Consider the following 24,715-nt stretch of genomic DNA (forward strand, 5'->3'; position numbering starts at 1 on the left):
ATGTTTCTACGGTAGGCGTAAATGGACAAACCGTTCTACAGAGCGCATTTTGTCACTATGTTGTCTCAGACGATGACGTGTTCGTCTTGTGGCGGCTACCATATACGTTTTGAAATTGAGGGGTGAGTTGTGATTGCATTTCGCAATCTCACCACTAGATGCAACAAAAATGTACCTTTAAACAGATTTTCAGACCTGATTTTTTTAGGTGTTTAAGCAGTGTGCCTTATTTTGATTGGTTGATTAGCATTTTTATTGGTTTGAACCACAAAACATGTGATGTCTAATTCAGTGGACGCAGGGTCTGAAGGGGTTAAGCTGTTAATAATAAGGTCTTAAAAGTGGGCGTTTCATTTCAGAAAGAAGCAAAACCTAAATGTTAGTGTGTAAACTGTGCTAACATTCCCGAAGCTACATCTGCGCCCATTTTAAAGGGCACCTATTCCATTGCTAAAAAGCAACGTTATTTTGTGTATTTGGTATAATACAATGTGTTCACGTGGTTTGTGGTTAAAAACACATTATTTTCCACATACCGTACATCTTTGTAGCTCCAGATTTTACTCTCTTCCTGAAACGCACGGATTTGAAAAGCTCTGTGTCCCTGATTGGCCAGCTAATCAGTACCTTGCGATTGGTCTGAATACCTCTGACGTCAGCTGGAAACGTGACGCTTCTTACCATATTTGAAAGATTTGCTGACAATGCAATGCTAACAGGATTGAACTTATGGCTTATTTCAAAGCGGGAGGAATTATGATAATGTCTGTCTTTTCCACATAACCAATCCCAGGAAGTAAACTGTTGCCTACAATCTGTGTGTTTGTTGTAGTCCAAAAAAAGAGATTTACGTTGGAGACGATAACTCGCGTCATCGTTTACTTTGGGGTTTGTACCTTTTGCATATCGTTAACATGAACTAATACACACTTACACACCAAAGTAAACATAAAATTGTGAATCGGACCACGGTGCTCTTTAACTTATTTCAACTGGATTTGAGGGTTGAAGGTCAAGTTCACCCTTAAGACCTAAGGTAACGCTTCTTTTTTAAATCTATCATTGTCCAGCATTCAATTACTTTCTTAATGCTCTGCAGGTTATTTGAAGACGGTAACCTAAAGCAACTCATATAAGTGGGATCACAATGTTACGTTTTGATAAAAGGTATCAAATCTAATACATCAGAATGAATTGAATGACTTCATGATTTGTTATAAACACCAGTATTACAGTTAGACTTTCCTTAGATAACCTCACCACTGCCAGTATTCATGTTACAGACAGACAGCATGTCATTATTACGCTTTGGGTGTGGTGGAGGAATCCGTGTTTTGCTGGCCAGCTGTGTCTAAATGATGTTGGGTGGGAAAATGTCACGTATCCTGTTTGTCTTTCACCCGTATACACTTTTAGTCAGTCTTCTTCCTTTCCTTTTCTTAAACATGTGTGCTCCCCACTGCTGCTGAGATGTCTGCCAACTCTTCAGTAAAAATCAAGGAACATTATCCCTGAACTTCTCTTCCCAATTCAAAACAAGAATTAAAGTATAATTCTACTTATGCCTGTAAAAGTGGTCAAAACTACCCTAATACTGACTTAGTTACCTCTTAACACTGAACATTCTTACTTCTTTTTTTTTTTTTTTTTTTTGAAAATTATTGTACATTGGTTTTGCAAATTGTTTACTTGATCTAAAGCAGTGGTTCTCAAACTGGGGTCCGAGGCCAGCGGGGGCCCAGTTTTATGACATTTTATAAAATACATTAATTTATCATGAATTCTGTGAAATTTAACATAAAAAAACAAAACCAGGCAGCACTACTTTGTATAATTTAATGTTTTGTTTAATTAAAATGTGAAGTTTTAGAACTGTTTTTTGTCACAAAGGGGGGCCGCACGCTGAAAAAGTTTGAGAACCACTGATCTAAAGTATTTGACTGGTTTCGGTTTCACCCCTAGTAATCAAATGCATCACGGCCTTTAGCTCTCATACCAGTGTTTCTGAAATGTAATATTGATGTTAAAATTAGACATTGTGTTATTTTACATTCGTAAAGATTATAAAAAGCACTTAAATAATTAAAAAAGCATAATTAAAAAAAACTATCATTAGTTTACAGTCTTTGTTTCATCATAGCAGACAGATCATGTCTGTATCCCATTCCAGCTGTGCACTTCACCACATTCACTGCAAGATTCCATCATATCCGTGAACACCGCATTTTTTGCCTGCAATCTGGCAGCCAAATGTGAGCGCAGGCTGCAGGCCACCCCCTGCAGAAAAGACAGAATGAAACACGCTTGTAGTTTAACACTTTAACATGCCGCATATACAACTTTGCATCGCACAATAACCCGTCATGTTATGAAAAAATTATATGAATCCGTGACTTAAGCGATAAAGAAATGATCCTCACCGTTTGCAAGAGTATAAATCACAGCAGCATTAAACGTATCTCCAGCTCCTAGTGTGTCCACAAGCTTCTCTGGAGGGAATGCATCTGAATGGAATCCTGTGCCGTCAGGACCCATGGCATCAGCACCCTTTTCTGCCCAGGCACAAATGAGGGTCGCCCTGGACAGAAACATAACAGGTCAGTCTTGAGCATGATATTGAATGCATATGGTTAGTCAGGAGAGTTTTGGTTTGGATTTGGACACTAGTGGAACACCAATTCTTGGAACACTAGTGACACCTGGTGGTCTATTTTAAAACTGTACTCATGAATAGCAGTTGAAGGGATAGTTCACCCAGAAATTATAAAAAAATATATAAAAACAAAAAGATATTTGATAGATGTTTCTAAGCACCATTGACTTCCATATTATTTGTTTTTCCTAGTGTGGAAGTCAATGGTGCTTCTGTTTTCTGCGTTATTACAAATATCTTTCTTTGTTTTTAGCAGAGCAAAGACATTTTTACAGGTCTGTAACAACATGAGTGTGAGTAAATGATGACAGAATTTTCATTTTTGGGTGAACTATCCCTTTAAAGGCGGGGTCCATGATTTTCGAAAAACACTTTGGAAAAGGGAGTCGGGCCGACCATAGATATGTATAAAGGTTAGATGTCTCGCCCGCGCTGCTGGCCAATTAAGTGGAACGTCCGCATTTGGCGGCCATCTTACCACAGGGAGCTCGCTCACTCATAGCTACCTGGTGGGTGGAGACCTGCGAGTGGGGTGGTGGGCGGGAAAATTCAAACGGAATGTGACGAAAAGGCTAGTTACGTCACAACGGAACTGATTTTGAAGGCAGAGGACATTCAGAAACCTGTATCTCACTCAAAACAGCATGGATGGATTTTTTTCCAAGTTTGTATGCGTGTGGAAGCACCAGAGACACAAAATAACACCCCAAAACCCAGAAAAAGTGAGTTTTTCATAATATGGGCACTTTAAAAGTACCTGCAGTCCTGCACCATCCTACCCACACACTTGTAGCCAATCAGCAGTAAGGGGCGTGTCTACTAACCAAAATCGTTGCCTGGGTTGCGTATGTGTGGGGTGTGTTTGTTTAGGTGATTTCAAATGTCAACATTGACTTTCAAAGATCATGGATCCCGCCTTTAAAGGGGACAAATAATAAAATCTGCCTTTTTCCATGATTAAGTGCTATAATTGGGTCCCCATTGCTTGTATCAACCTAGAAAATGTGATAAAGACCAACCCAGTAACTTAGTTTTGGTAAACCATTCTCTGCAAGCATTGGAAAAAAATAGAAATTTGGCTCCCCTTGTGATGTCAGAAGGGGATCTTATTATAATAATACCGCTCCTTAATCTGCACTATCCAACCACGGTACTGCTATTTAGTGCAGTGAGAGAGAGAGAGAAAAAATTGACAGCACATTTGAGTTTTAATTTTAGCCATCCACCGCTAGGGCGATCAGTGTTTGCATTTTATCAGCTAATTTGCATTTTAAAGGACACACCCTTAAATGTCACTTTTTTTGCCGACACCAACAAAGTGCCAATTTTAACATGTCATAATAAATTCTTTTTGGGGTATTTTGAGCTAAAAATTTACATACGTCCTCTGGGGACCCCAAAGATTTATTTTACATCTTAAAAAAGTCCACTTTAAGTTACTTTATAGGAATATAATTTAAAGTGTAACCGATCGTGCATCTGTCCCTTCTCTTACTTATATTTCACTCACCCCTTTCTTAGACGATTGCTGAAGCCCTTCAATGCAGCGGAGGCTGAATCGAACCCGAAGTGCCGAGCCACATCCTTGCTAACAAACACCTGTTTGAATGCAAATGAGAAACGGGTACCGTTTTAACAAGTGATGTTTGCATTAACCAAAGCAATTAATTACTGGTCAAACACTGGGGATATTATACCACATCGCCATGAGGAAACAGCTGGTATAGAGGTTCCCTAGTTTTCTCTATTTCCACAGAGATGGTGATTTTGTTCTTCTCTTCCTGTTTGCTGTTATACTCTCTCACCCTCTCAATCATCTTCACTTGTTCTTCAGCATTACGGCCCTAACAATGCAATGACAATATCAAAATAACTAAATATAAAACAAACAGATTAGAAGGAATTAAATTGTATTACATTTTTTTTTATTATTATTTAAGAGTAAGATCTGAGAAGCAAGTCTTACCTCCCAGTGGATCCACTTATACTGCTTCAGATCCACCTTTGAGAAGTCTTCTATAGAGACATCTGGTAGATTCCTGATAAAAGAAAGACAGTAACTGCTAAATGAAACACTGTATTTTTAAAACACATCAATCAGTGTTGAAAATATAATCACTAAATAATACTACATTTAATTATTGCATTTTGCATTATCCATTGATGTCCATTAAAGTGTTTATAGCCAGAATATGCAGTAAGTTTTGGATTGTGATTATTAGATAGCAGACCAGAGCAAAGAGGGAAAAGGGTTTAGTCAAGCTGTTGATTTTAGTGACTAGATTAGTTATTACTAATGCCAACATGAAAATGTTACTTATTATGTACTGCATTAGTTTTCTACGAACACAGAAAATAAGCTGTTGTGTGTTGTTAAAATAATCTTGTACAAAACAGCCTAAAGCATTCCCACACTTTTTAAACAATACATTTTTATGCCTTATAGACTTTTCTGGCATTTATTTACATAGTACAATATTTCTGAATTATAAATAAGCAAGTTCCAAGGCTGTTATTAAATTTCATTAATTTGTTATAGCTTGGAAATCACACTTGTAAAATTCTACCATACTTCCATATTTTCCACGAACGTGGGAACACTTTGGGAAATTATTAATTCAAAAAAAATCATCACTTCAATTATTGCATGCAGTGTCATTTGTGAATGGCAGCTCCTTTAAAACTAAATTAATAATTAATGCCGTTCCTCTGCAGAAAGACTTTATTTTTTTATAGATTTAATGCATATTGCATGAATCAGATGCCAATGTAAAGTACAATCTGTGATCATTGCCAATAGTAGTGGTCAAGCCCCTGCAGTGGACCAGTCCTTCCATATTAAGGTGTGATGGTCACATGATCACTTGCATGCTACTCTTACGTGTCGGAGAGCACAACAGTGCGAGAGCCAGTGGTAGGACACACCACACAACAGGCACACGGGGTCTCGCCCCTCTGCTGCCAAGCCACACCAGAAACGTCCACCCCACAGCGTGCAAAATCCCCCAAGATGAAACTACAGGTAGTACAGCAAACAGAAAGTTGTATATGTTTACACTTTTGACTGATCACTAGGCACGTAAGTGCGTAACATACGGCTGCCACGGCGAACCATGCACTTCAAAAGCACCCTTCAAAGATGAAAAACTTAGTGGAGGTTAGTAGACTTCCATTTGCAAGCATGTGCCAGCTGGTAGAGCCTTGCTTTGGTTTCTGTAAGGAAAGAGCTTCACATTACACAAACTCATTCACACAAACCTGTTCATGTGCAGAATAGTACGACTCCCTGTCGTCACATTGCTGATGACTAAAGAGGCTGGAAAGGAGCATTCGGCATGCTCCAGAAGAAGAGAGATGTCAATCTTGTACATTTGAAAGTCATTCAAGATGAAACTAGAGAAACAAATTAGCAAGAACAAGAACATACTACAGAAAATATTTGCATAGCTAATGTAATGAAAAATTGTTAAGTCATATGCAGAATGTGTATTTCTCTTAACATAAATCATTGCTAGAATAAAATGAATATGACAAATTGATATAATCACACTTTCGGGAATGAATTGATTATGTATGTATGTATGTATACATACAAGACAGATATATTATTATGTCAATTTGTCAATACAGTGCCAAATGTTATTACAATTTTTTTATTAGTATTTGCTTTTAACGAATTCAAGGTATACTTTAAATTTTTATCAGTACTATATGTGTTATTATAGAACCCACAACACTGGCACTGCTAACACAATGCTATACCAATTGAGGGTCCACTAGGGGGCCTGAAGATTATTTAAAAGGGACATATCATGAAAGTCTGACTTTTTCCATGTTTAAGTGCTATAATTGGGTCCCCCCCAGTGCTTCTATCAACCTATCACTCTAAAAACAAACGGTGCTAAAATAGCACTAAAAGTGGTTCTTGGCTCGTAATCATAGAGGAACCATTTTAGGTGCCATATAGCACCGGTGTAAAACCATATTGTGCTATGTAGAACCATATGTGGAGCTATATGGCCCCTGTATGGTTCTTCATAGGGTCATTGACCCCCCCCCCCCCCGTGACGTCATAAGGGGATAATACCACACATTAATATGAACTATCCAACAACAGCAGTTACATTTAGTGCAGAGATCAGCTCACTTGCATTTTAAAGGACATACCCAAAATGGCACATTTTTGCTCACACCTACAAAGTGGCAATTTTAGGACGCTATAATAAATGATCTATATGGTATTTTAAGCTAGAACTTCACATATACTCTGGGGACACAAAAATGTTTATTTCACATCTTAAAAAGCCTTGTGAAATGTCCCCTTTAAAAGCATTAAAATAAGATCAAACTGATTTAAACCAGGACATGTCATTAGTGTTTAGTTATTTTATAGTAAATATACACATTTCTCGTTATACACTGAGCTACAGGATCAAGCGGGTAAGTTTAAATTTTATTTGAACTGGTAAATTCACAAACACTTACTCAGCAACTGGTCCAGGCGCTAATGATCCCATAAACGCGCACGGAGCCCCGAGCAGAGACAGAACCGTGCACGTGTTTGATGCGTTTCCTCCTCTCTGCCATCTCTGAGATAAACATCTGCAAACCAGTGACACGTCATTCATCTCAAACATCTCAAGCCAAAGCAAAAGAGTTCCTATGCTGTATGCTCATGTTAAAAACTTCAACAATCATTTTGCACTTATGTTTTAGTGTGCAGTGCAGAATATTAAGCTCCCATCTGGTATCGCTATCTTCTTCCGGGTATTTATCCACAACATTAATGATATCCAAACACACCAAACCAATGCTAAGTATTTTCTTGTCTCCCATATTCTCGCTGCAGAGAGAAAATGTGGACTGTGTACTACGGAATAAAGGTCATTGCACCAACAACCTGTGCATTGTAGCGGCAGATAAGCAATGAATGACAGAACGTAAACATGAACACGCGAGGTTTGCCGAGTTTTTCAAGATAGGACCAACTGCAGACGCGCAGAACCCTGCCAGCCTGAGGCCGGAAGTGGCGGAGTTGTAACCTCAGACCGGAGATGGACGGAGAATTATTAAACATTAAAATCTTTTAAAATGCTTTTTCATTCAAATCAAATGCTCAAGCTTTATTTTTTAAGATTTGAGTTACATTTATTTTATTCATTTATGACACATAAAAATGGATAATAAACTATACATTTAACAACAAAAAAAACTATTAACAATTGTCTGTAGCAAATAACAATTCTTACGTTTTACATTATTTTACACAAATACAATAACAGACATAACTTACATACATACGTGTGTGTGTGTGTATATATAAATTATAATTCATCTCATAAGGCAAAAAGTGTCTCAGTCACTCTGAAATCGCCCTATATATTTATAAATAATATACAGTTGCATCTCAAATATCGTAAATATATCTTTTTAAATTAAATCTTTTTAATACATTTCTTAAAACAAGCAAAACACGCACTCTGATCTACGGTACTTCGAGTGAATCGCTCTGTGCAAGCCCTGCATTTTTTTTTATCGACGTGGGTCTTGATCATAGTCCATGCTTTTGATATAATGGGTATGATTTTCCGTCCGTACGGAGCATAAAAGACAGAAAACCCGCATGCCTGCATAATCATATTACCGTATTACTTACAACGACATAGAAGTAGCGGAGTGCCTTATAAGGCCCTCTTCCGGCCTCAGACTGTCAGGCTGGCACTGTCAGTCTCAGACTGTCATGACGTATGGGTCTGCGCTTCTGCAGTTTGAGTTTTCCCGATGGCAGCCGAACGAACTGAACGAACGACACGACGATTCTCGACTTTTACCGAGTAAAGCCGATGATGTTCTCGAGCCCTTTTAGTTAAATTTGTTTTTAATAAATATGTTTTATGGTAAAACAGCGGAATAATGTAAACGTAACATGTAAGTAGGTATGTTGCTAAAATTTTCAAAATGGATAAATGCTAAAACCAGTTGTTCAGATAGAAAGAGCTTGAAAAAAGCTTTTAAATGAGACCAAGATCATGTTTATGGGTTCAAGAGTATTGGCCATTTGAAACTCGAAAATCAACACTTTATTTTGTCCCATGTTTTCCATTAAAATTCAAGAAAATGTGTGACCGAATCATGAAAATATGAAGTTTTTTGCTATTACTTTTTAAATTTTTAAGATATTGACCTGAATCTTTCAGGATACGCTGTTTGATATATCCTCTACATATTCTACTTGTGAAAAGTCAGATATATAATAAAACAAACCACTAATTACACCAAATAACACTCTTTATTCAGTCTATATATACAGACATCTACTACATGCCTATACGGCTGCTTCCCATTCTTCACCATTCAAGCAGATTTTGGTAGAGGTAAAACCACCTGTGGTAGTCTAGTCGTTCAAATTTATTAAAATTTCGTTCACTTGTAGTTTAGCAATTAAACTAAATGTCTTTACAATTTCAAGAATGTCTTTACTCAACTTCAGCCAAAACAACGACGAATTTACAAACAACAGACTTTGGCGAGCTCGCACGGCCAGTAGTTAAACATGAAAGGTGGTGACTGAAAACGAAAAGGTACCTATGCTTCTTCCGGTGATGTTCACAATAAAAACTCAGAAATTTCGCCATCAACAAACCAACAGACCCTTTATTTTCCACATCACTGCGCGCCGCCTGAGGAAATCTTGAGTTTCGTTGAACGGAACTAAAAAGTCAGTTAGCAACATACCTAATGTAAGCATAAAATGTAATTTAAAATGAAGTTACGTTTTCAATATTTATGTATATTTATTTCGTTACTTTTCAAATAATTCCCTTTATATTAAATATACTATTTGACTATAAATTTGATTAAAAGTATTAATTTTATTCAATCAATCTATTGAGAAAATTAATGAGCAGCATTCTCACTAATGCCGTTGCTAAGCGACCATGCGGTTCCGTTTTCAAATATCTGATATCTTCTTTCCAAACTTATATTTTTCTTCAGCGAATGGTGTAATGTATGAATATTTTGTTACATAAATACATACGATTATGAGATATGAATGGGCATTTTAAAATAATTTAGTTTAGCCTGCATATTTACGTTAGTAGACCTAGGCTATGTCCTCTGGAAATATAAAATTTCGCTTAGCAATTCCGTCCCAAAAATATTTAGTTTTATTTAGCTAGACAAGCCAAAACCTTAGTTCGTTAATACAAACTTTTATATAACTTTACATCCAAGCACATATGATATAATGTATTTCATTATGCAAATGTAAATAAATACTATATAGGCCATAATGCATTTAGTTTCTGAATATTTTAATGTACACTAACAAATGATCTGTTAGTATTCTAAGCACATTACTTTTGTTTATATCAGAAAGGACCTCTTGCAGAAGATGAGCAGGGTGGCAGAAGGTAACCTGGAGGTCTTGCAGATCTATAAGCTCCTGCAATATGTACGAGCAAAGAACAAATCCAAGGTCAAAAAGATGGTCCGCATTGGAGTTTACAACCTGATAAATCTCACTGAACCTGAACAGGGACACAGTGCTTTAAATTTGGCCTGTGTGGCCAATGATGGAGATATGGTGCAGTTCCTTCTGTCTTTGGGAGCCCATCCTGACATACAAGACATAAGGGGCTGTACCCCAGTGATGCTGGCTGCACAGCTGGGCTTCAACAATATTGTGGCACTTTTGGCTGAACATAATGCAAATATGAATCTGAAAGATGAGGAGGGAAAAGGTGAGTATCCGTATCATATGTACTCTACATATGATTTCATTACATTTACATTTATGCTTTTGACAAGACAATTTAACCAAAGCATACGTCTGTTCACATGTATGTGTTTTTCCTTGTGATCTTACCTGTGACCTTTAGTGCTGCTAACACTACCAAGCTACAGCAACATAAGTACATGGATGCTTTGTTGTAGTAATCCGTTTTTATTTAAATCTTCAGGTATCATTTACATGGATTTGGCAAATGCTTTTATCTAAAGCAACTTACAGCACATTAAAGCAACACTGTGTAGTTTTTTTTACCTTTAAATAATGTCTCTAAAATTATTCCAGTGATAGAACAACTTTTAACTGGACACATTGGCCCTCATTTATCAAAAGTGCGTACACCAAATTTCCAGCGTACACCTTGCGTACACCCAAAACCACGGTGACTTTGAGATTTATCAATATGGACGTTGGCGTACAGCACGCTCAAATCCTACGCCAGCTCAGGAGGTGGTGTACGCACATTTTGAGTTAGTGCAGAAATGCGCAAACACTTCCTAACACCACAAAACCCACTGACAAGCTAAAATATATGATATATTATGACCCACTGTAAAAAAACGTAGTAATTATAAACTTCAGTATTTATTTTTATGCAACAATGTTCAATGTTTAATTTGTGAGACTTTACCAAAGCATTTGATTTGTATGCATATGTATTCCTTCAGTTGAGAGCCTGTGCGCTTTACCTGATGTTTCAGAGCGAGCATGTGAACGGAGCTTAGTGGGAGCGGAGCGTTGAGCTGTGCGGTAATATTACCATCAAAGCGCCTTTCCGAAAATTCCGCTCCCTCAGCACCGCTCGTTGAACCCAGAACGCCCTTTGATAATTTGCTAGTTCGAGAATCTGTTAAAACGTCTAGCAATACGTTATGGAATTCAAGCCTTATACATAAATGTAAAGTAAAAATCAAAGTTAAGATTAAGCACAAAGAAAAAATTGAAAGGGACTGCGGAGAGACTGAAGAGTTAGCAAATATTCATCCTGGAATCTGAAGCGGCACATTGCAAGAAAGCACAAGGATGTGCTACGAAAACATGGTAATGCAATAAAAGGTAAGCTAGTTACATACCATTCGATGATAAATAAATACAGATGAGGTAAGGTAAAATGCTTGTGTTGAATGGAGCCGTACATCCGATCATGATGACATGCGGACAAAATTATGGCCACGAATTATCTTTTATGCTACATTATGGACACTTCTTTTTCTTATTTAGTCTAAAGTATGGCCATAAATTTAGAATTTGTTCCCAATATTCAACAGTTTGTTCCTTGGAATTAATTATTATAATATTTCGTAATTACTATTACAATTATTATTACTTCAAATTATGAATTAGCCTAGTAAAACATGTGGATGTCGTGGAAACAAATTGTTAATTTGAATTATATCCGGAGCTCCGTATCAAACTGGATCTAAGATACAGCTAACAAACAACTGTATGTAAATACAGAACAACACACTACAAAAGTTACTACATAATTTTAAAATATTATTTTAAAAAAAATTAACTGAACCATTAAGCAGACATAGAATTTAGATGTAGGCACAGTAAATAATAATAATAATAAATCATTATTCTTCTAAATATCAATATTAATAATAAAAATAATAATAAGAATATTACAAAATGTCATCCAGTTATTAATGTGTCTTTAATCCCACTCTTTAAACTCCCAAATAAAACAATTTTGTTTCTTTTCACTTCCCCGGTTTCTGTTCTTTGTCGTCTTTCGTGTGTCAATGGCGTAAAATGAGGGCGTGGGGGAGGCGGAGACTTGAATTTATATGGGCTTGTTATTCTAATGACGATCGTTTTCAGCCGCGGCATTTATGAAGGGCAGATATTGCGTACACCTGAATATCAACGGTACGCACAGTTTCATAAATCAGGCGGTGAGAGGAGTGTAAGCATAATCTTACGCCAACATATACGCCCGTTTCTACGCAAGAATGATAAATGAGGGCCATTGTACTGTTGCTGCAACCTGAGCAGCCTCCTAGCTGCTACAAGCACACTCTGAAAGTGGCGGTGGAGGGTCGAGCACATAGCCCCGCCCCTCCCCCTGCCTGCAGAAGAGTGTCTGATACCAGGCACGGTTGCGCTTTTCAACCACATGGGGGAGCTGTAAGTCATTGTTACATGGAAACTACATAGTGTTGCTTTAAAGCTACATTTTTAATCTCTATGTTTGTTGGAGTTTAAACACATGACCTTTATGTTGCTTAAGCAATCAGTGACGGCTCGTGACTGCTCATCCGAGGGGCGCAAAGTCAAAATATGTGTTCGGAGTGTCATGTGTGTTTCTTGTGTTTCCAAAATATGTGTTTGTTTCGTCATGTGAACCATGTGCATCACAGTTTTTTTGTCAAAATAAGTGCGTGCTGCATGCATCAATACCGTTTATGATAAAAGAGACGCTCACGTTCACAAAATACATGCAAGACACTCCCTTAACAGTAAACTCTGATTACGCATGAGATTATGTGAGTATCTGGAAAACGCTAGCGTCTCTTTTATCATAAAAAGCGTCTGCAGCAGGCACTTATTTTGACAAGAGACGTGATTAGCATCACTCGACGCGCAGAAAACATATTTTGAAAGTACGAACCACACAAGACGGGCTACATGCATGTTGTGACGAACTTCGCATCGAGCGCCCTCGAAAAAAGAAGTCACCGGTCGCCACTGAATGCAATGCTCCACCAAATATATGAATGAATTAACTCTCCGAAATTTCCATCAAGACATTTACCTGGTTTCACAGACAAGGCTTAACTAAAGCCAGAACTAGGCCTTAGTTAAATTAAACATCTTTTTTAAACATCCCTTAGAAAAACACGTTACATGTGTGTATCTTGGGACAAATCAATGACACTAGCATATTTTAAGATTGGTCAGGACAAGTTATTTTTATTTGAGACAACTCAAACGTGTTTTCTAGGACTAGCCTTAAGCCTTGTCAATGAAATCGGGGGGTTATATTTTATGTTTTTAGACATAATTTTTGTCTCATTTGTAGGGGTGCTGTTCTACTGTATCTTCCCATCTGAAGAACATGCTAGCTGTCTGCAGATAGCGCTCAACTTCAAAGCAGATGTCAATGATGTTTCAGACGCAGGGGAGCCCGTGTTTGTCTTCGCATGTGAGAATGCAAAGACGTGTGAAGATCTGTGCTTAAGCATTTTGGAAGGAGGAGCTAATCTAAATGCTGTAGATGAGGTTTGTTATTGATGGATTTCATGAAGAACCCGAATCCATAACCGGATGATTCAAAACACGATTGTATGAAAAATTGTATTTAAGAAATTAAAGATTAAAATAAGATTAAGAAAAAATGTTTGATAAGAATACTTTTAATATAATTAGGTGCAAGTGCTGAATCAGAACCAGGGTGGTACCCTCATACATTCATTTTTGTACCTTTTGGGTATACAACACATTGAAATGTTGTACCTTTTGGTGTACAAAATTATACACATAAGGAGCAATTTTGTACTAATGTTAGTGGTACAAAACATTTAACTGTACCTTTACATGTACACAACAGATCCTTAAGGTACAGTTATGTAAGGTACAACATTGTATTATGTTGTTTTGTATACCAAAACTGAACTTTAGGGTACCACCCCAGCAAAGTATAGGTACAATTTTGTACAGTTTTTTTTCTGACAGTGTACATGTACATCTTGCTGAAACAGTATAATTTATCATATCCTTTTTTTTCCAAAGGTCACAGGTCACACTGCACTCATGGAGGCATCTAAGGCCGGTGCTGTGAAGCTTGTAAGAGCCATTTTACAGAGAGGAGGGAATCCTAATAATCGCAGTAAAGAAGGACTGTGTGCTGCCCATTTTGCAGCAGATGGCGGCTTCCTCGAGGTAGTGCTATTATATTGCGAAGAGCATCATTATATTACACTTACTGTTTGTGCGAGGTTGAGATTCAGATCTTTTTACTTTGTGTCTTTCCTTGGTTTTTTAAACAAGCAGGTTTTAATCTAGGGAGACACACTTTAGCTTTCAAATTTTGAAAGCCTTCAGATTATAAACTGCAAAAATTGGACATTAATTATTTAATTAATGTGAACAACATTGTTATTTGAATTATTTTCATCATAATTTTAAGCACAAATGTTAGAGAAAGTATAACTTAATAAAAAGATGACACTGCCTCTGTTTTGCACAGGTTTTAATGGTGCTGTCAGCATACTCTGCTGATTTAGGTGTCAGCACTAGCAGTGGTAACACACCTTTGCACTTTGCAGCTAGTGGTGGCTTCAAAGCGTGTTGTAGGTTTCTGGCTCAAAGAGGTAGGCTGGTTTAACATATCACCTTTAGTACATCCCCACTATTATAATACAGATGGATTTAACAAATTTGTCTCATATTGTTATAAGCTAACTTATCTAGATCTGGATGTCCACATAAGTGGACAATGGACATCACATTTTTTTGTGTTTGCACTATAATACTTAAAGGAATATTTCATTTTCTTAAAAGAAAAATCCAGATAATTTACTCACTACCATGTCATCCAAAATGTTGATGTCTTTCTTTGTTCAGTCGAGAAGAAATTGTGTTTTTTGAGGAAAACATTGCAGGATTTTTTCTCATTTTAATGGACTTTAATAGACACCAACAATTAACACTTAACTCAACACGTAACAGTTTTTTTCAACGGAGTTTTAAAGGACTATAAACAATCCCAAACGAGGCATAAGGGTCTTATCTAGCGAAATGTTTGTCATTTTTGACAAGAAAAATAAAAAATATACACTTTTAAAGCACAACTTCTCGTCTAGATCCGGTCCAGCGCGACCTAACGTAAATGCGTAGTGACGTAGGGAGGTCACGTGTTACATAAAACGCACATTTGCAGACCATTGTAAACAATTAACTGACACAAAGACATTAATTAGTATCAGTTGACATACAACAACGTAGGAACGGTCCTCTTTAAACCACTTGTAAACACTGGGGCGGAGTTTCGCGTTCGTCTTCTGTGACCTCTTGACGTCATGACGTATTGCGTGGGGTCACGCTGGCGCATCACGACTGGATCTAGGCGAGAAGTTGTGCTTTAAAAGTGTATATTTGTTATTTTTCTTGTCAAAAATGACAATCGTTTTGCTAGATAAGACCCTTATGCCTCGTTTGGGATTGTTTATAGTCCTTTGAAACTCCGTTGAAAAAAAACTGTTACGTGTCGAGTTAAGTGTTAATTGTTGGTGTCTATTAAAGTCCATTAAAATGAGAAAAATCCCGCAATGTTTTCCTCAAAAAAACTCTGCTTCATGTTGAAAGAAAAATATTTGGTTATTATATTTATTGGTTCTTCCTAACCCCAAAATAGAAAAAATCGGTAACACTTTATTTTACGACCCGCAAAGTACCGCGTAATTAAACCGAATTTACAGCGTACCTATTTGTAACAACAGAGTACCTCTACAGTACGTACTTGTAGGTATAAGGGAATAATATTTTAAGTTTGGGGTAATAAGGGGGTAAGAATATATGGAAAATTATTCTATTAAGTATTTCATACCTACAGGGTACCAACTGCGACACGACGTGGCATGTATGACTTATGTCTATGGGTAATATGATCTATGTTTAATATTTTTTTTTTTTCATATTTGCTACTTACCTGATGAAGTGTTTTGTATACCCTACAGTTGATGTCTACAAGCCACGTCGGCAAATAAAATATAACACACAATAAAAATAATAGCAACTTGTACCTCTTTGATTTGTATATGTATACAGGAGTTACTAGGTAACTATATATTTGCGGGCTGTAAATTAAAGTGGGGCTTATTCCCCGCTTGTATTGTGTATGTACCGGGTAACTCTCATATTTGCGGGCTGTAAACTAAAGTGGTGCTTATTCCCCGCTTGTACTGTGTATGTACCAGGTAACTCTCATATTTGCGGGCTGTAAACTAAAGTGGTGCTTTGTTCACCTCTTGTTATAAATGTTATAGGGTAAATACCATAAACATACAGAATATTGTTATTTTTATTTTAAAACTTATTTCAAAACATCTTTAAAACACTATAATTAAGTCAACACTTAATGTTTATTATCACATAACTTTTATTTCAAATAAAGTCATGACAATTTTTCGTTGTTTTTGCGGCTGGCTTCCTCTGTTGGTCTTTCTTGTCCACTCGGATGATGAGTTGATTTCGTCTCACAAATGCTGTTCTGCATTACATATAAAAAACATAAATGAAAGCCCTAAGTAAACATTTCTTCACTGTGCCTTGACAGAAACAGAGTTTTTTGAGCCAGTTAATAACTTTAGGCTAACGTATGTGCTAGCTAATCTGCTACAGTTAGCTGGCAACTTTCTTGAAAAAACATTGTTTAAAATGCTTTGGTCATGTATTAACAAAACCAGTCGCCTTATCCAGCATGCGGATCCTGCTGACATCACTCGCAGCCGTACTCCACAGTGTAGAAAGTTTTTAAAACCTCTTAAAGAAATTTCACCTCAGGATCGCGTTCCAGCAAACCTCCTGCAGACGGCCGCACGCTCTACACCTGCGCAGTAGCCTACGCCTGTAGTCGTCTTTTGCTTTAGCAGGAGCTGATATCTGCTGTTGTTTCATTCTGGTTTGCCATTGCATAATTTATATTTGGCTAAAATACTTGTGTTTGCACATGTTGCAAATTTTATTTTACCAATGATAACACCTATTAAAAATAAACAAATAGCGTGCTGCTTTGTGGTCATTATTGTGTCATTTGAAATAAAAGTAAATAAATTGCAAAGCACCACTTCAAATATGTCCGCAAATGTGAGAGTTTCCTGGTAAAAAGGGAATAAGTTGCTATTTTTATTGTACTTACCTTAAAAAAAAAGATAACCACAAAATCAGCTGGACTTTTGTTATTAAAAGCAAGTAATATAGGCTACTAAAATAAAAGTGATGTGCTGTTATATTTATTTGCCGATGTGGCTAGTAGGCATCGACTGTATACAACATTCAGTAGTCAATATGAAAATTCACAATAAAATAAAATAAAAAAATAAAACATAATTTCCTCATAGACTTGACTAAGTCATACATACCCCGTAATATTACAATAGGTACCCTGTAGTTATAAAATACTTAGAGTATAAATAATTTATAATTCTTCATATTCTTACCCCTTATTACCCCAAACTTAAAATATTATTCCCTTATACCTACAAGTACGTACTGTAGAGGTACTCTGTTGTTACAAATAGGTACGCTGTAAATTCGGTTTAATTACGCTGTACTTTGCGGGTCGTAAAATAAAGTGTTACCAAAAAATCTAAAAAAAACAAACCAAAGCGCGGGTCTTAGGAGGTTATACCTTTCATAATCTATAATATGTTTTATATTTTACTGTCTCTTCTTAAATTAAATTACTAAGATCTGTAAACATTTAAGACCACTACTATAAACATGCATCTAAACACTGCTTATTTATTCAAAACGATCACCCTGATACATTATAGCGCCACTCTTTCTTTTCTTCGATAGGATGCGACCCCAAACAAAAAAATCTGGATGGACAACTTCCCAGCCAAATTGCCAAAAACCGTGGTCACAAGGCGGCTCTGAAGGAGCTTAAGAACGCAGAGCAAATGTATGTAAAGCTCTCTGAGCCTGATGCTGTAAACCCAAATGAACTATGGGCAGTCACCCTTCACGATTGGTCCTATGAGAATGAGGCAACCTTGCGCAGAGCCTTGGAAATGACAGAGGGTCTCGATAAACCCCTTAAAAATGTTCCTCGGGAGACGTTTGTTTCATTGCTTCACTTCCATCAAGCTCCAGTAAGTAACGAGAATCTGCAAAAGATCATCACGGAGCATGACGAAAACCGTGAGGGCATCATCAATGTCAATGAGTTTTTCAAAGGCCTCAAATACCTCCAGAAGACCTTTGTCATCTCATCCTACGCCCCGAAGCAGAGCCAAAAGCAAGGCAAGAAGGAAAAGGGGGAAATCAAGAAAAAGGGTGCTTTGCAGTTTCACGTATGCACAATGCAACCTGAGACGATCTGTAGACAAATGGATAGTAGACGTCCTGCCTGCATGATTGAGAAGTACCAGCCATTCACAAACACCAGACGTTTCAGCCATGGCCGACCACCTGTCCACCCTATCGAGGATGACTCTGCATGGTATATCGATGAGCCTGAAAAGAAATATATCAACATCCATTCCTGTGTACGATGTGGAGATCTAGAATCTCTTAGCCTGGCGTTCATCCAAAATCTGCCTGTTGATGTCACAGACCAATTTCAAAAGACCCCTCTCATCACAGCCTGCAGCTGTGGCAACTACCAAATAGCCAAACTCCTCATAGCGCTGGGGTAATGTCACTATAACTAATGAACCATCTTTTTTGGTCCCTAATCTGGGTGAATATTTGTAAATGTAGTGGTTGCACTGCAAAAAATGATTTTCAAGAAAAAAATTCTTAGTATTTTTGTCTTGTTTTCAGTAAAAAAATATCTAAAAATTCTTCAATTAAGATGCTTTTTCTTGATGAGCAAAACGACCCAAGAAAATAAGTCTAGTTTTTAGACCAAAAATATCAAATTTAAGTGATTTTGTGCATACATGCGCACACGAAACTTTCGCTTTCACGTGCGCACGCCATAGTATCATGTGAGCACGCAAAACTAAACTTTAAAAAAAAATCTGCACATGAAGGTTTTGCGTGAGCACATGAAAGTTTCGCATGAGCACATGAAACTAAACTTTAGATTTTTTTTACTCCAATGTCACGTTAGGGGCTCGGTACTAAAATCACTTGAATTTGGCATTTTTGGTCTAAAAACTAGACTTGTTTTGCTCTTCAAGAAAAAGCATCTTAATTTAAGAATTTTTAGATATTTTTACTGAAAACAAGACAAAAATACAAATAATTTTTTTTCTTGAAAATAATTTTTTTGCAGTGTGTGTGCAGCAAATGGTGACCAGCGAAACTTTCGCTTCACGTGCGCACGCGAAACTTTTGCTTTCACGTGCGCACGCGATAGTTTCACGTGAGCACGCGGTAGTATCATGTGAGCACGCAAAACTAAACTTAAAAAAAAATCTGCACATGAAGGTTTTGCGTGAGCACATGAAAGTTTCGCATGAGCACATGAAACTAAACTTTAGATTTTTTTTACTCCAATGTCACGTTAGGGGCTCGGTACTAAAATCACTTAAATTTGCCATTTTTGGTCTAAAAACTAGACTTGTTTTGCTCTTCAAGAAAAAGCATCTTAATTTAAGAATTTTTCGATATTTTTACTGAAAACAAGACAAAAATACAAAGATTTTTTTTTCTTGAAAATACTTTTATTTGTCGTGTGTGTGCAGCAAATGGTGACCAGCGAAACTTTCGCTTTCACGTGCGCACGCGAAACTTTCACGTGCGCACGCGAAACTTTCACGTGCGCACGCGAAACTTTCACTTTCACGTGCGCACGCGAAACTTTCGCTTTCCCGTGCGCACGCGAAACTTTTGCTTTCCCGTGCGCACGCGATAGTTTCACGTGAGCACGCGATAGTATCATGTAAGCACGCAAAACTAAACTAAAAAAAAATCTGCACATGAAGGTTTTGCGTGAGCACATGAAAGCTTCACGTGAGCACACGAAACTAAACTTTAGATTTTTTTACTCCAATGTCACCTTAGGGGCTCGGTACTAAAATCACTTAAATTTGGAATTTTTGGTCTAAAAACTAGACTTGTTTTGCTCTTCAAGAAAAAACATCTTAATTTAAGAATTTTTAGATATTTTTACTGAAAAAAATACAAAAATACAAAGATTTTTTTTCTTGAAAATCATTTTTTGCATTGTGTGTGCAGCAAATCGTGACAAGCGAGATTTATTTTTATTAATTGTATTTGTTTTATTTCTGTGACTTTTCAGGGCCAATGTCAATGCAGTCGACCAGTTTCACCAGACGCCCCTCCACCACGCTTGTCATCAAGGAAATGTAGACATGATCCGTATGCTGGTAGAATCTGGAGCGACGGTGGATGCGGTAACAATGAACGGTGAAACTCCACTCATGAGAGCTATTAAAAACTCTAGACTCAGCTGTGTGGAGTACCTCATCAAATCTGGATCCAATGTCATGGCAAAAAACAAGAAAGGTACTTAGAAATAGACATTTTTTGAAAGGTTAAGTGTAAAAATCAAACATACAAAAAAATATTCCTTTGTTTCTGTGGTTACAGAGCAAAATTGTTTGGACATTGCCAAAGATTATGGTTGTGATACAATCATTGACTTAGTCAGTGCCAAGTATTGCAGTCTTGACAAAATCGAAGAAAATAAGAAAGCGAAACAACAAAAACCAAAACCAGTTACCAAACCAAAGCCTGCTGTGCAAGAGAAGGTAAAGCAATAAAAAAGCTACGATGTTTGGGTATGTTTCATGAATATTTTTGTTTTCTACAGATTGATATCCAGGTACCATCACCATCAGTTTTGGCTGCAGTGAAACTGGACTTGAAAGAGAACATTGTAATCAAGAACCCAAAGTTCACTCTTAGACGTCCCACCAACAAACTGGACATAAGCTTTGTCCCAAAAAACGTGAGACAACAAAACTCTCTATACTTAGATGGACATACACACAGAGAGACGGATACATTTTGTAATTTTAATGTGATGTGTAATTTAAAAATTGGTTCTTTTCTCTGCGTTGTAGTTGTGGGGAAAACGTCTCACCAATTATTCCAAGCACATTGAGAAGAAAGACGGAGCGCTTTTCCAAGAAGATGACTCTCAAGAACCTCATACCCTTTAATCAAGAACATTATAAAGCCAAAAGGCACGGATGACTGAAGGGGAATAAAAGTTAATTTGCCAGCACAATAGCATTTACTTACTTTCCATTCAAACCTTTAGAATTCTGGGAATAAATCAGAAACGGGAACGAAAGGTAAGTGAAGAAGAAATTTCAAAACCTATTCATTTTCCTGACATTGGATAAAAATAACCTTTTATTGAGAAGCACAGCGGTCACTTTAGTGTGTTGCCATATGGAGTATAGCTATACTCACCCCGTACCGAGTGCACCACCTGCTCTATAAGCCATTTACCTTTACGCGTCTCCAGATCCTCTCACAGATTTGGCTGTAATTACAAACCCCACTGAGCACAGAAAATTGAGACGAACAGTGTCAGATAAACAGTAAGATTTTAATCAAGCGTAATGTAGATAAACATGTCATTTTGATTTAAATGTAATGTGCATGCATACACATGCATGTTTTATTTGTTTGACCAGCAGGGGTCAGTCTTTATCAAACTATCAAGTTATCATTTTACACTTGAGACTTAAATATATGAAAAACATTGAAAAATAAAAGTCTGCTTATGTATTTAAAAATTACACACAGATCCAACCTGAATGGTTTACAGGCAGGAAGGACAACAAACAGGGTTAGTAAATGTGTTTGCAACTATCTGACAGACAGAAATCAATAGCTGTCTGTTTAAGTGTGAGTTTATTCACTCAGGGGGAATTCAACTATATAACTAAGCAAAGGAAATGAAATGGCTGTTGGGGTCAAGATGTAAAGGTTCTTGGAAAAACTTTGGTAATGCAGAAAGATGTGTTTCTGTGGCAAGCATCACTATTTTGCAAGGACAGAACATAAAGGTGCTTGAGATGCTCTATTGACCAGCCACATATAAACCATTCAGTACATCCTATTTACCGCATAGTAAAATGATAAAAGAGACAGACCCTTGGCAAGTGCATGCTGTAGCAATGTCCCGATAAACACCCACAACATTGTGAGTTTTGCACAAGCAAATAGTATTTGCATTGGATCTAAAAGTCTTAAATGTTGCACCTCTCTGACCTTCATTGCATTGTTAATGTAAATTGTGCAGAAATTCAGAACACCTGCATGCAAGCTCAGATTCAGCTTTTTAAAGTGAGGCTGTGGAGACAGCTGGAACTCGAGACATCTTTTCATACTGTGATAAAGGATATGATGATAAATCAGGTACAGCCTTGACAATGATTTTACTGCGGAGACAGAATTAGGGCAATCAATAAGCTTAATAACATGTTGGCTACAATATGCGATACACCTCACACACCCGGTTTGTTTAATAAGTGCAATGCTTTAAAAGATGAGGAAATGATGACTGGCTTCCTGATAGAGGTGTTAATTAATGATCTAGCACTCACAGACAGACTGACCTCAGCTCCTAATCTCAGAGAGAGAGAGAGAGAGAGAGAGAGAGAGAGAGAGAGAGAGATGTACTGTAGGTTGATCATATAAAACAATATTGGCTTCCCCCTAGCAAGGGCCACAGTGTTTATTATGGAAATTAACATGATATGTTTTAAAGGAATAGATCAGCCCAAATTTTACTCCCATCAAGTCGTCCTAGATGTATATGACTTTCTTTCAGTCAAACACAGTATGATTTATATTAAATAAATATGAGGTTAGGCAAAAAGCCTTGACCTCTGACCCAAGGTTACACAAACTCATCGCTTCACCTCAGAAGACATTTAATAACTGTATAGATTGTTTTTTTGATGGATGAATGTGCTTTTTTGGAGCTCTAACAATGGGGCTCAAAAAAAATGTGCGGCATGAAGTTAAAACAAATTGATTTTGCAAGTCAGTTCAACAAACTATTTTAAGTTTTGACCCGTTAATATTGGACATAACTTATTAAAACAAGTTGAAATTGTTTAACATATATTTTTATGTTACTTTAACTTGCTGCATTATTTTACAGTAAAGCTAAAAAGAGCTAGAATATATAATCTAACTTCATGTTTGACTAAATGAAGAAGTCATATACACATAGGATGGCTTGATGGTCAGTAAAATATGGGGTAATTTTCATTTTGGGATGAACTACACTGCACTGTAAAAAATACTTTGCTGCCTTAAATTTTTTTGTTGACTCAACTTGGATTTACAAGTCACTTCAACTTACTATTATTTATCTTGACTAGAGATGAGTTGTTATAACTACAGGTGAGTCGTTATAACTTATAAAATATAGTTGAGAAAAGTCAACTTAATTTTATAAGTTGTGACAACTTTGTTGACATGACTTGTAAATCTCAGTTGATTTACAGTGTGTAAAATAAGAATTATGCCTTAAAATTTTGAGTTACACTGCAAAAAATGTCTTTCTTAGTATTTTGGTCTTGTTTTCAGTAAAAATTCTTAAATTTGCAGAATTTCTAAAATTCTTAAAGCAAAATGTACTAGGAAAATAAGTATTTAGAAAAAAATATTAACTTTAAGTAAATTACTGCTTAAAACAAGCAAAAAAAATCTGCCAATGGAATAAGAAAAAAATTCTTGAATTAAGTTTACTTTTTTCATAAACACCTAATTCAAGAAAATTGTTCTTATTCCATTGGCAGATTTTTTTTTAAACTAGACTTATTTTCCTAAGTCATTTTGCTCATCAAGAAAATGCAGACTTTTTAGATATTTTTACTGAAAACAAGACAAAAATACTAAGTAAGAAAGTATTTTTTGCAGTGTAATTCAACTTAAAAATATAAGTCAACTAAAAAATGTTGAAACAACAAATCTTTTTTTACAGTGTATCCCTTTACGGTAAAACTTTTCTGTAAATTTACAGGCAATTTCTAACAGTATTGTACTGTATTTTCAAAAAACGGTGTTAGACAAAATATATGCATATATTTATATATACAAAATATTTACAGAATGACTGTAAATGTTGTTTATTGATTCTGTAAAAATACAGTAAATGGCTGGCAACCCAGCTGCCAGTATTTTACTGTAAATTTACAGTGAAAAGTGTTACAGTGATAAGCTTAAATATAAGTATTTTAACACTTTAAGTTATGATTTACTATCATTTAGAACTGTATGACACCATTTTTTTCCATTAAAATACAGTTTTGTATACTGATTTGTCAGTTAAGATTTTTAGTTAGTATAGTGCATGGTCTTTATTATTGTGCAGCCAACTATAATTCAGTGTATGTTATTATAAATATAAAGTATATACAGTATTTCAAGACACCCCAATTAATGCTTTACCTATTCATAATTTTCAAGTTATCACAATTTGCATATTAAGCTGATGCTGTTTGACCTTGTGAAAGTGTCCTTAATGGTTATACATTTGTAACATTGTTTTCTGCAATACTTATGCTTCATACTGCATAATAATAGATGAATAAGATGCAAAAAATATATTCAGAAAGGTGGCTGTCTGTAAATGAGCCTGTTTTAATTATTTCAAT

General features: G+C 36.4%; 2 protein-coding genes across 7 annotated transcripts; one reads left to right on the top strand and one right to left on the bottom strand.

Moving 5' to 3' along the window:
* Positions 1-1,091: 1,091 nt before the first annotated feature.
* Positions 1,092-8,365, bottom strand: khk (ketohexokinase). 4 transcript variants are annotated; one of them, XM_073869210.1, is made up of 10 exons: positions 8,310-8,365; positions 7,395-7,496; positions 7,139-7,252; positions 5,912-6,046; positions 5,535-5,669; positions 4,620-4,692; positions 4,351-4,497; positions 4,164-4,252; positions 2,421-2,578; positions 1,092-2,277 (listed from the first exon to the last, which is right to left on the bottom strand). In XM_073869210.1, the coding sequence occupies exons 1-10, from the start codon at positions 8,315-8,317 to the stop codon at positions 2,189-2,191; spliced, it is 1,050 nt and encodes a 349-aa protein (XP_073725311.1). In that variant the 5' UTR covers positions 8,318-8,365; the 3' UTR covers positions 1,092-2,188. The 4 variants fall into 4 exon arrangements, with proteins under 4 accessions (XP_073725311.1, XP_073725312.1, XP_073725313.1 ...); XM_073869211.1 differs by lacking the exons at positions 5,912-6,046; positions 8,310-8,365; XM_073869212.1 differs by lacking the exons at positions 5,535-5,669; positions 8,310-8,365.
* Positions 8,366-8,437: 72 nt separating this feature from the next.
* ankef1b (ankyrin repeat and EF-hand domain containing 1b) lies at positions 8,438-21,294 on the top strand. Of its 3 annotated transcripts, none has more exons than XM_073869209.1 (10): positions 8,438-8,581; positions 10,031-10,398; positions 13,474-13,673; positions 14,184-14,333; positions 14,641-14,764; positions 17,973-18,810; positions 20,368-20,594; positions 20,679-20,839; positions 20,902-21,039; positions 21,155-21,294. In XM_073869209.1, the coding sequence occupies exons 2-10, from the start codon at positions 10,050-10,052 to the stop codon at positions 21,251-21,253; spliced, it is 2,286 nt and encodes a 761-aa protein (XP_073725310.1). In that variant the 5' UTR covers positions 8,438-8,581; positions 10,031-10,049; the 3' UTR covers positions 21,254-21,294. The 3 variants fall into 3 exon arrangements, with proteins under 3 accessions (XP_073725310.1, XP_055027629.2, XP_055027631.2); XM_055171654.2 differs by lacking the exon at positions 8,438-8,581 and adding an exon at positions 9,578-9,662; XM_055171656.2 differs by lacking the exon at positions 8,438-8,581 and adding an exon at positions 9,578-9,662 and having other exon boundaries at positions 20,368-20,495.
* Positions 21,295-24,715: the final 3,421 nt, after the last annotated feature.

Source organism: Misgurnus anguillicaudatus, chromosome 7 (assembly GCF_027580225.2).
Source record: "Misgurnus anguillicaudatus chromosome 7, ASM2758022v2, whole genome shotgun sequence".
In the NCBI taxonomy this organism is placed as follows: Eukaryota; Metazoa; Chordata; class Actinopteri; order Cypriniformes; family Cobitidae; genus Misgurnus; species Misgurnus anguillicaudatus.

Bases quoted from the DNA above. Each gene is read 5' to 3' on its own strand.
- khk (XM_073869210.1), bottom strand. The intron at 7,253-7,394 runs GGAGCTTAATAT...GGTTTGCAGATG, and splicing joins GAAGATAGCGATACCAGATG to TTTATCTCAGAGATGGCAGA. The intron at 2,278-2,420 runs GTGAGGATCATT...TCTTTTCTGCAG, and splicing joins GATTTATACTCTTGCAAACG to GGGGTGGCCTGCAGCCTGCG.
- ankef1b (XM_055171654.2), top strand. From the start codon at position 9,592: ATGCGGTTCCGTTTTCAAATATCTGATATCTTCTTTCCAAACTTATAT. The intron at 10,399-13,473 runs GTGAGTATCCGT...TCTCATTTGTAG, and splicing joins GAAAGATGAGGAGGGAAAAG to GGGTGCTGTTCTACTGTATC. The intron at 14,765-17,972 runs GTAGGCTGGTTT...TTTCTTCGATAG, and splicing joins TAGGTTTCTGGCTCAAAGAG to GATGCGACCCCAAACAAAAA.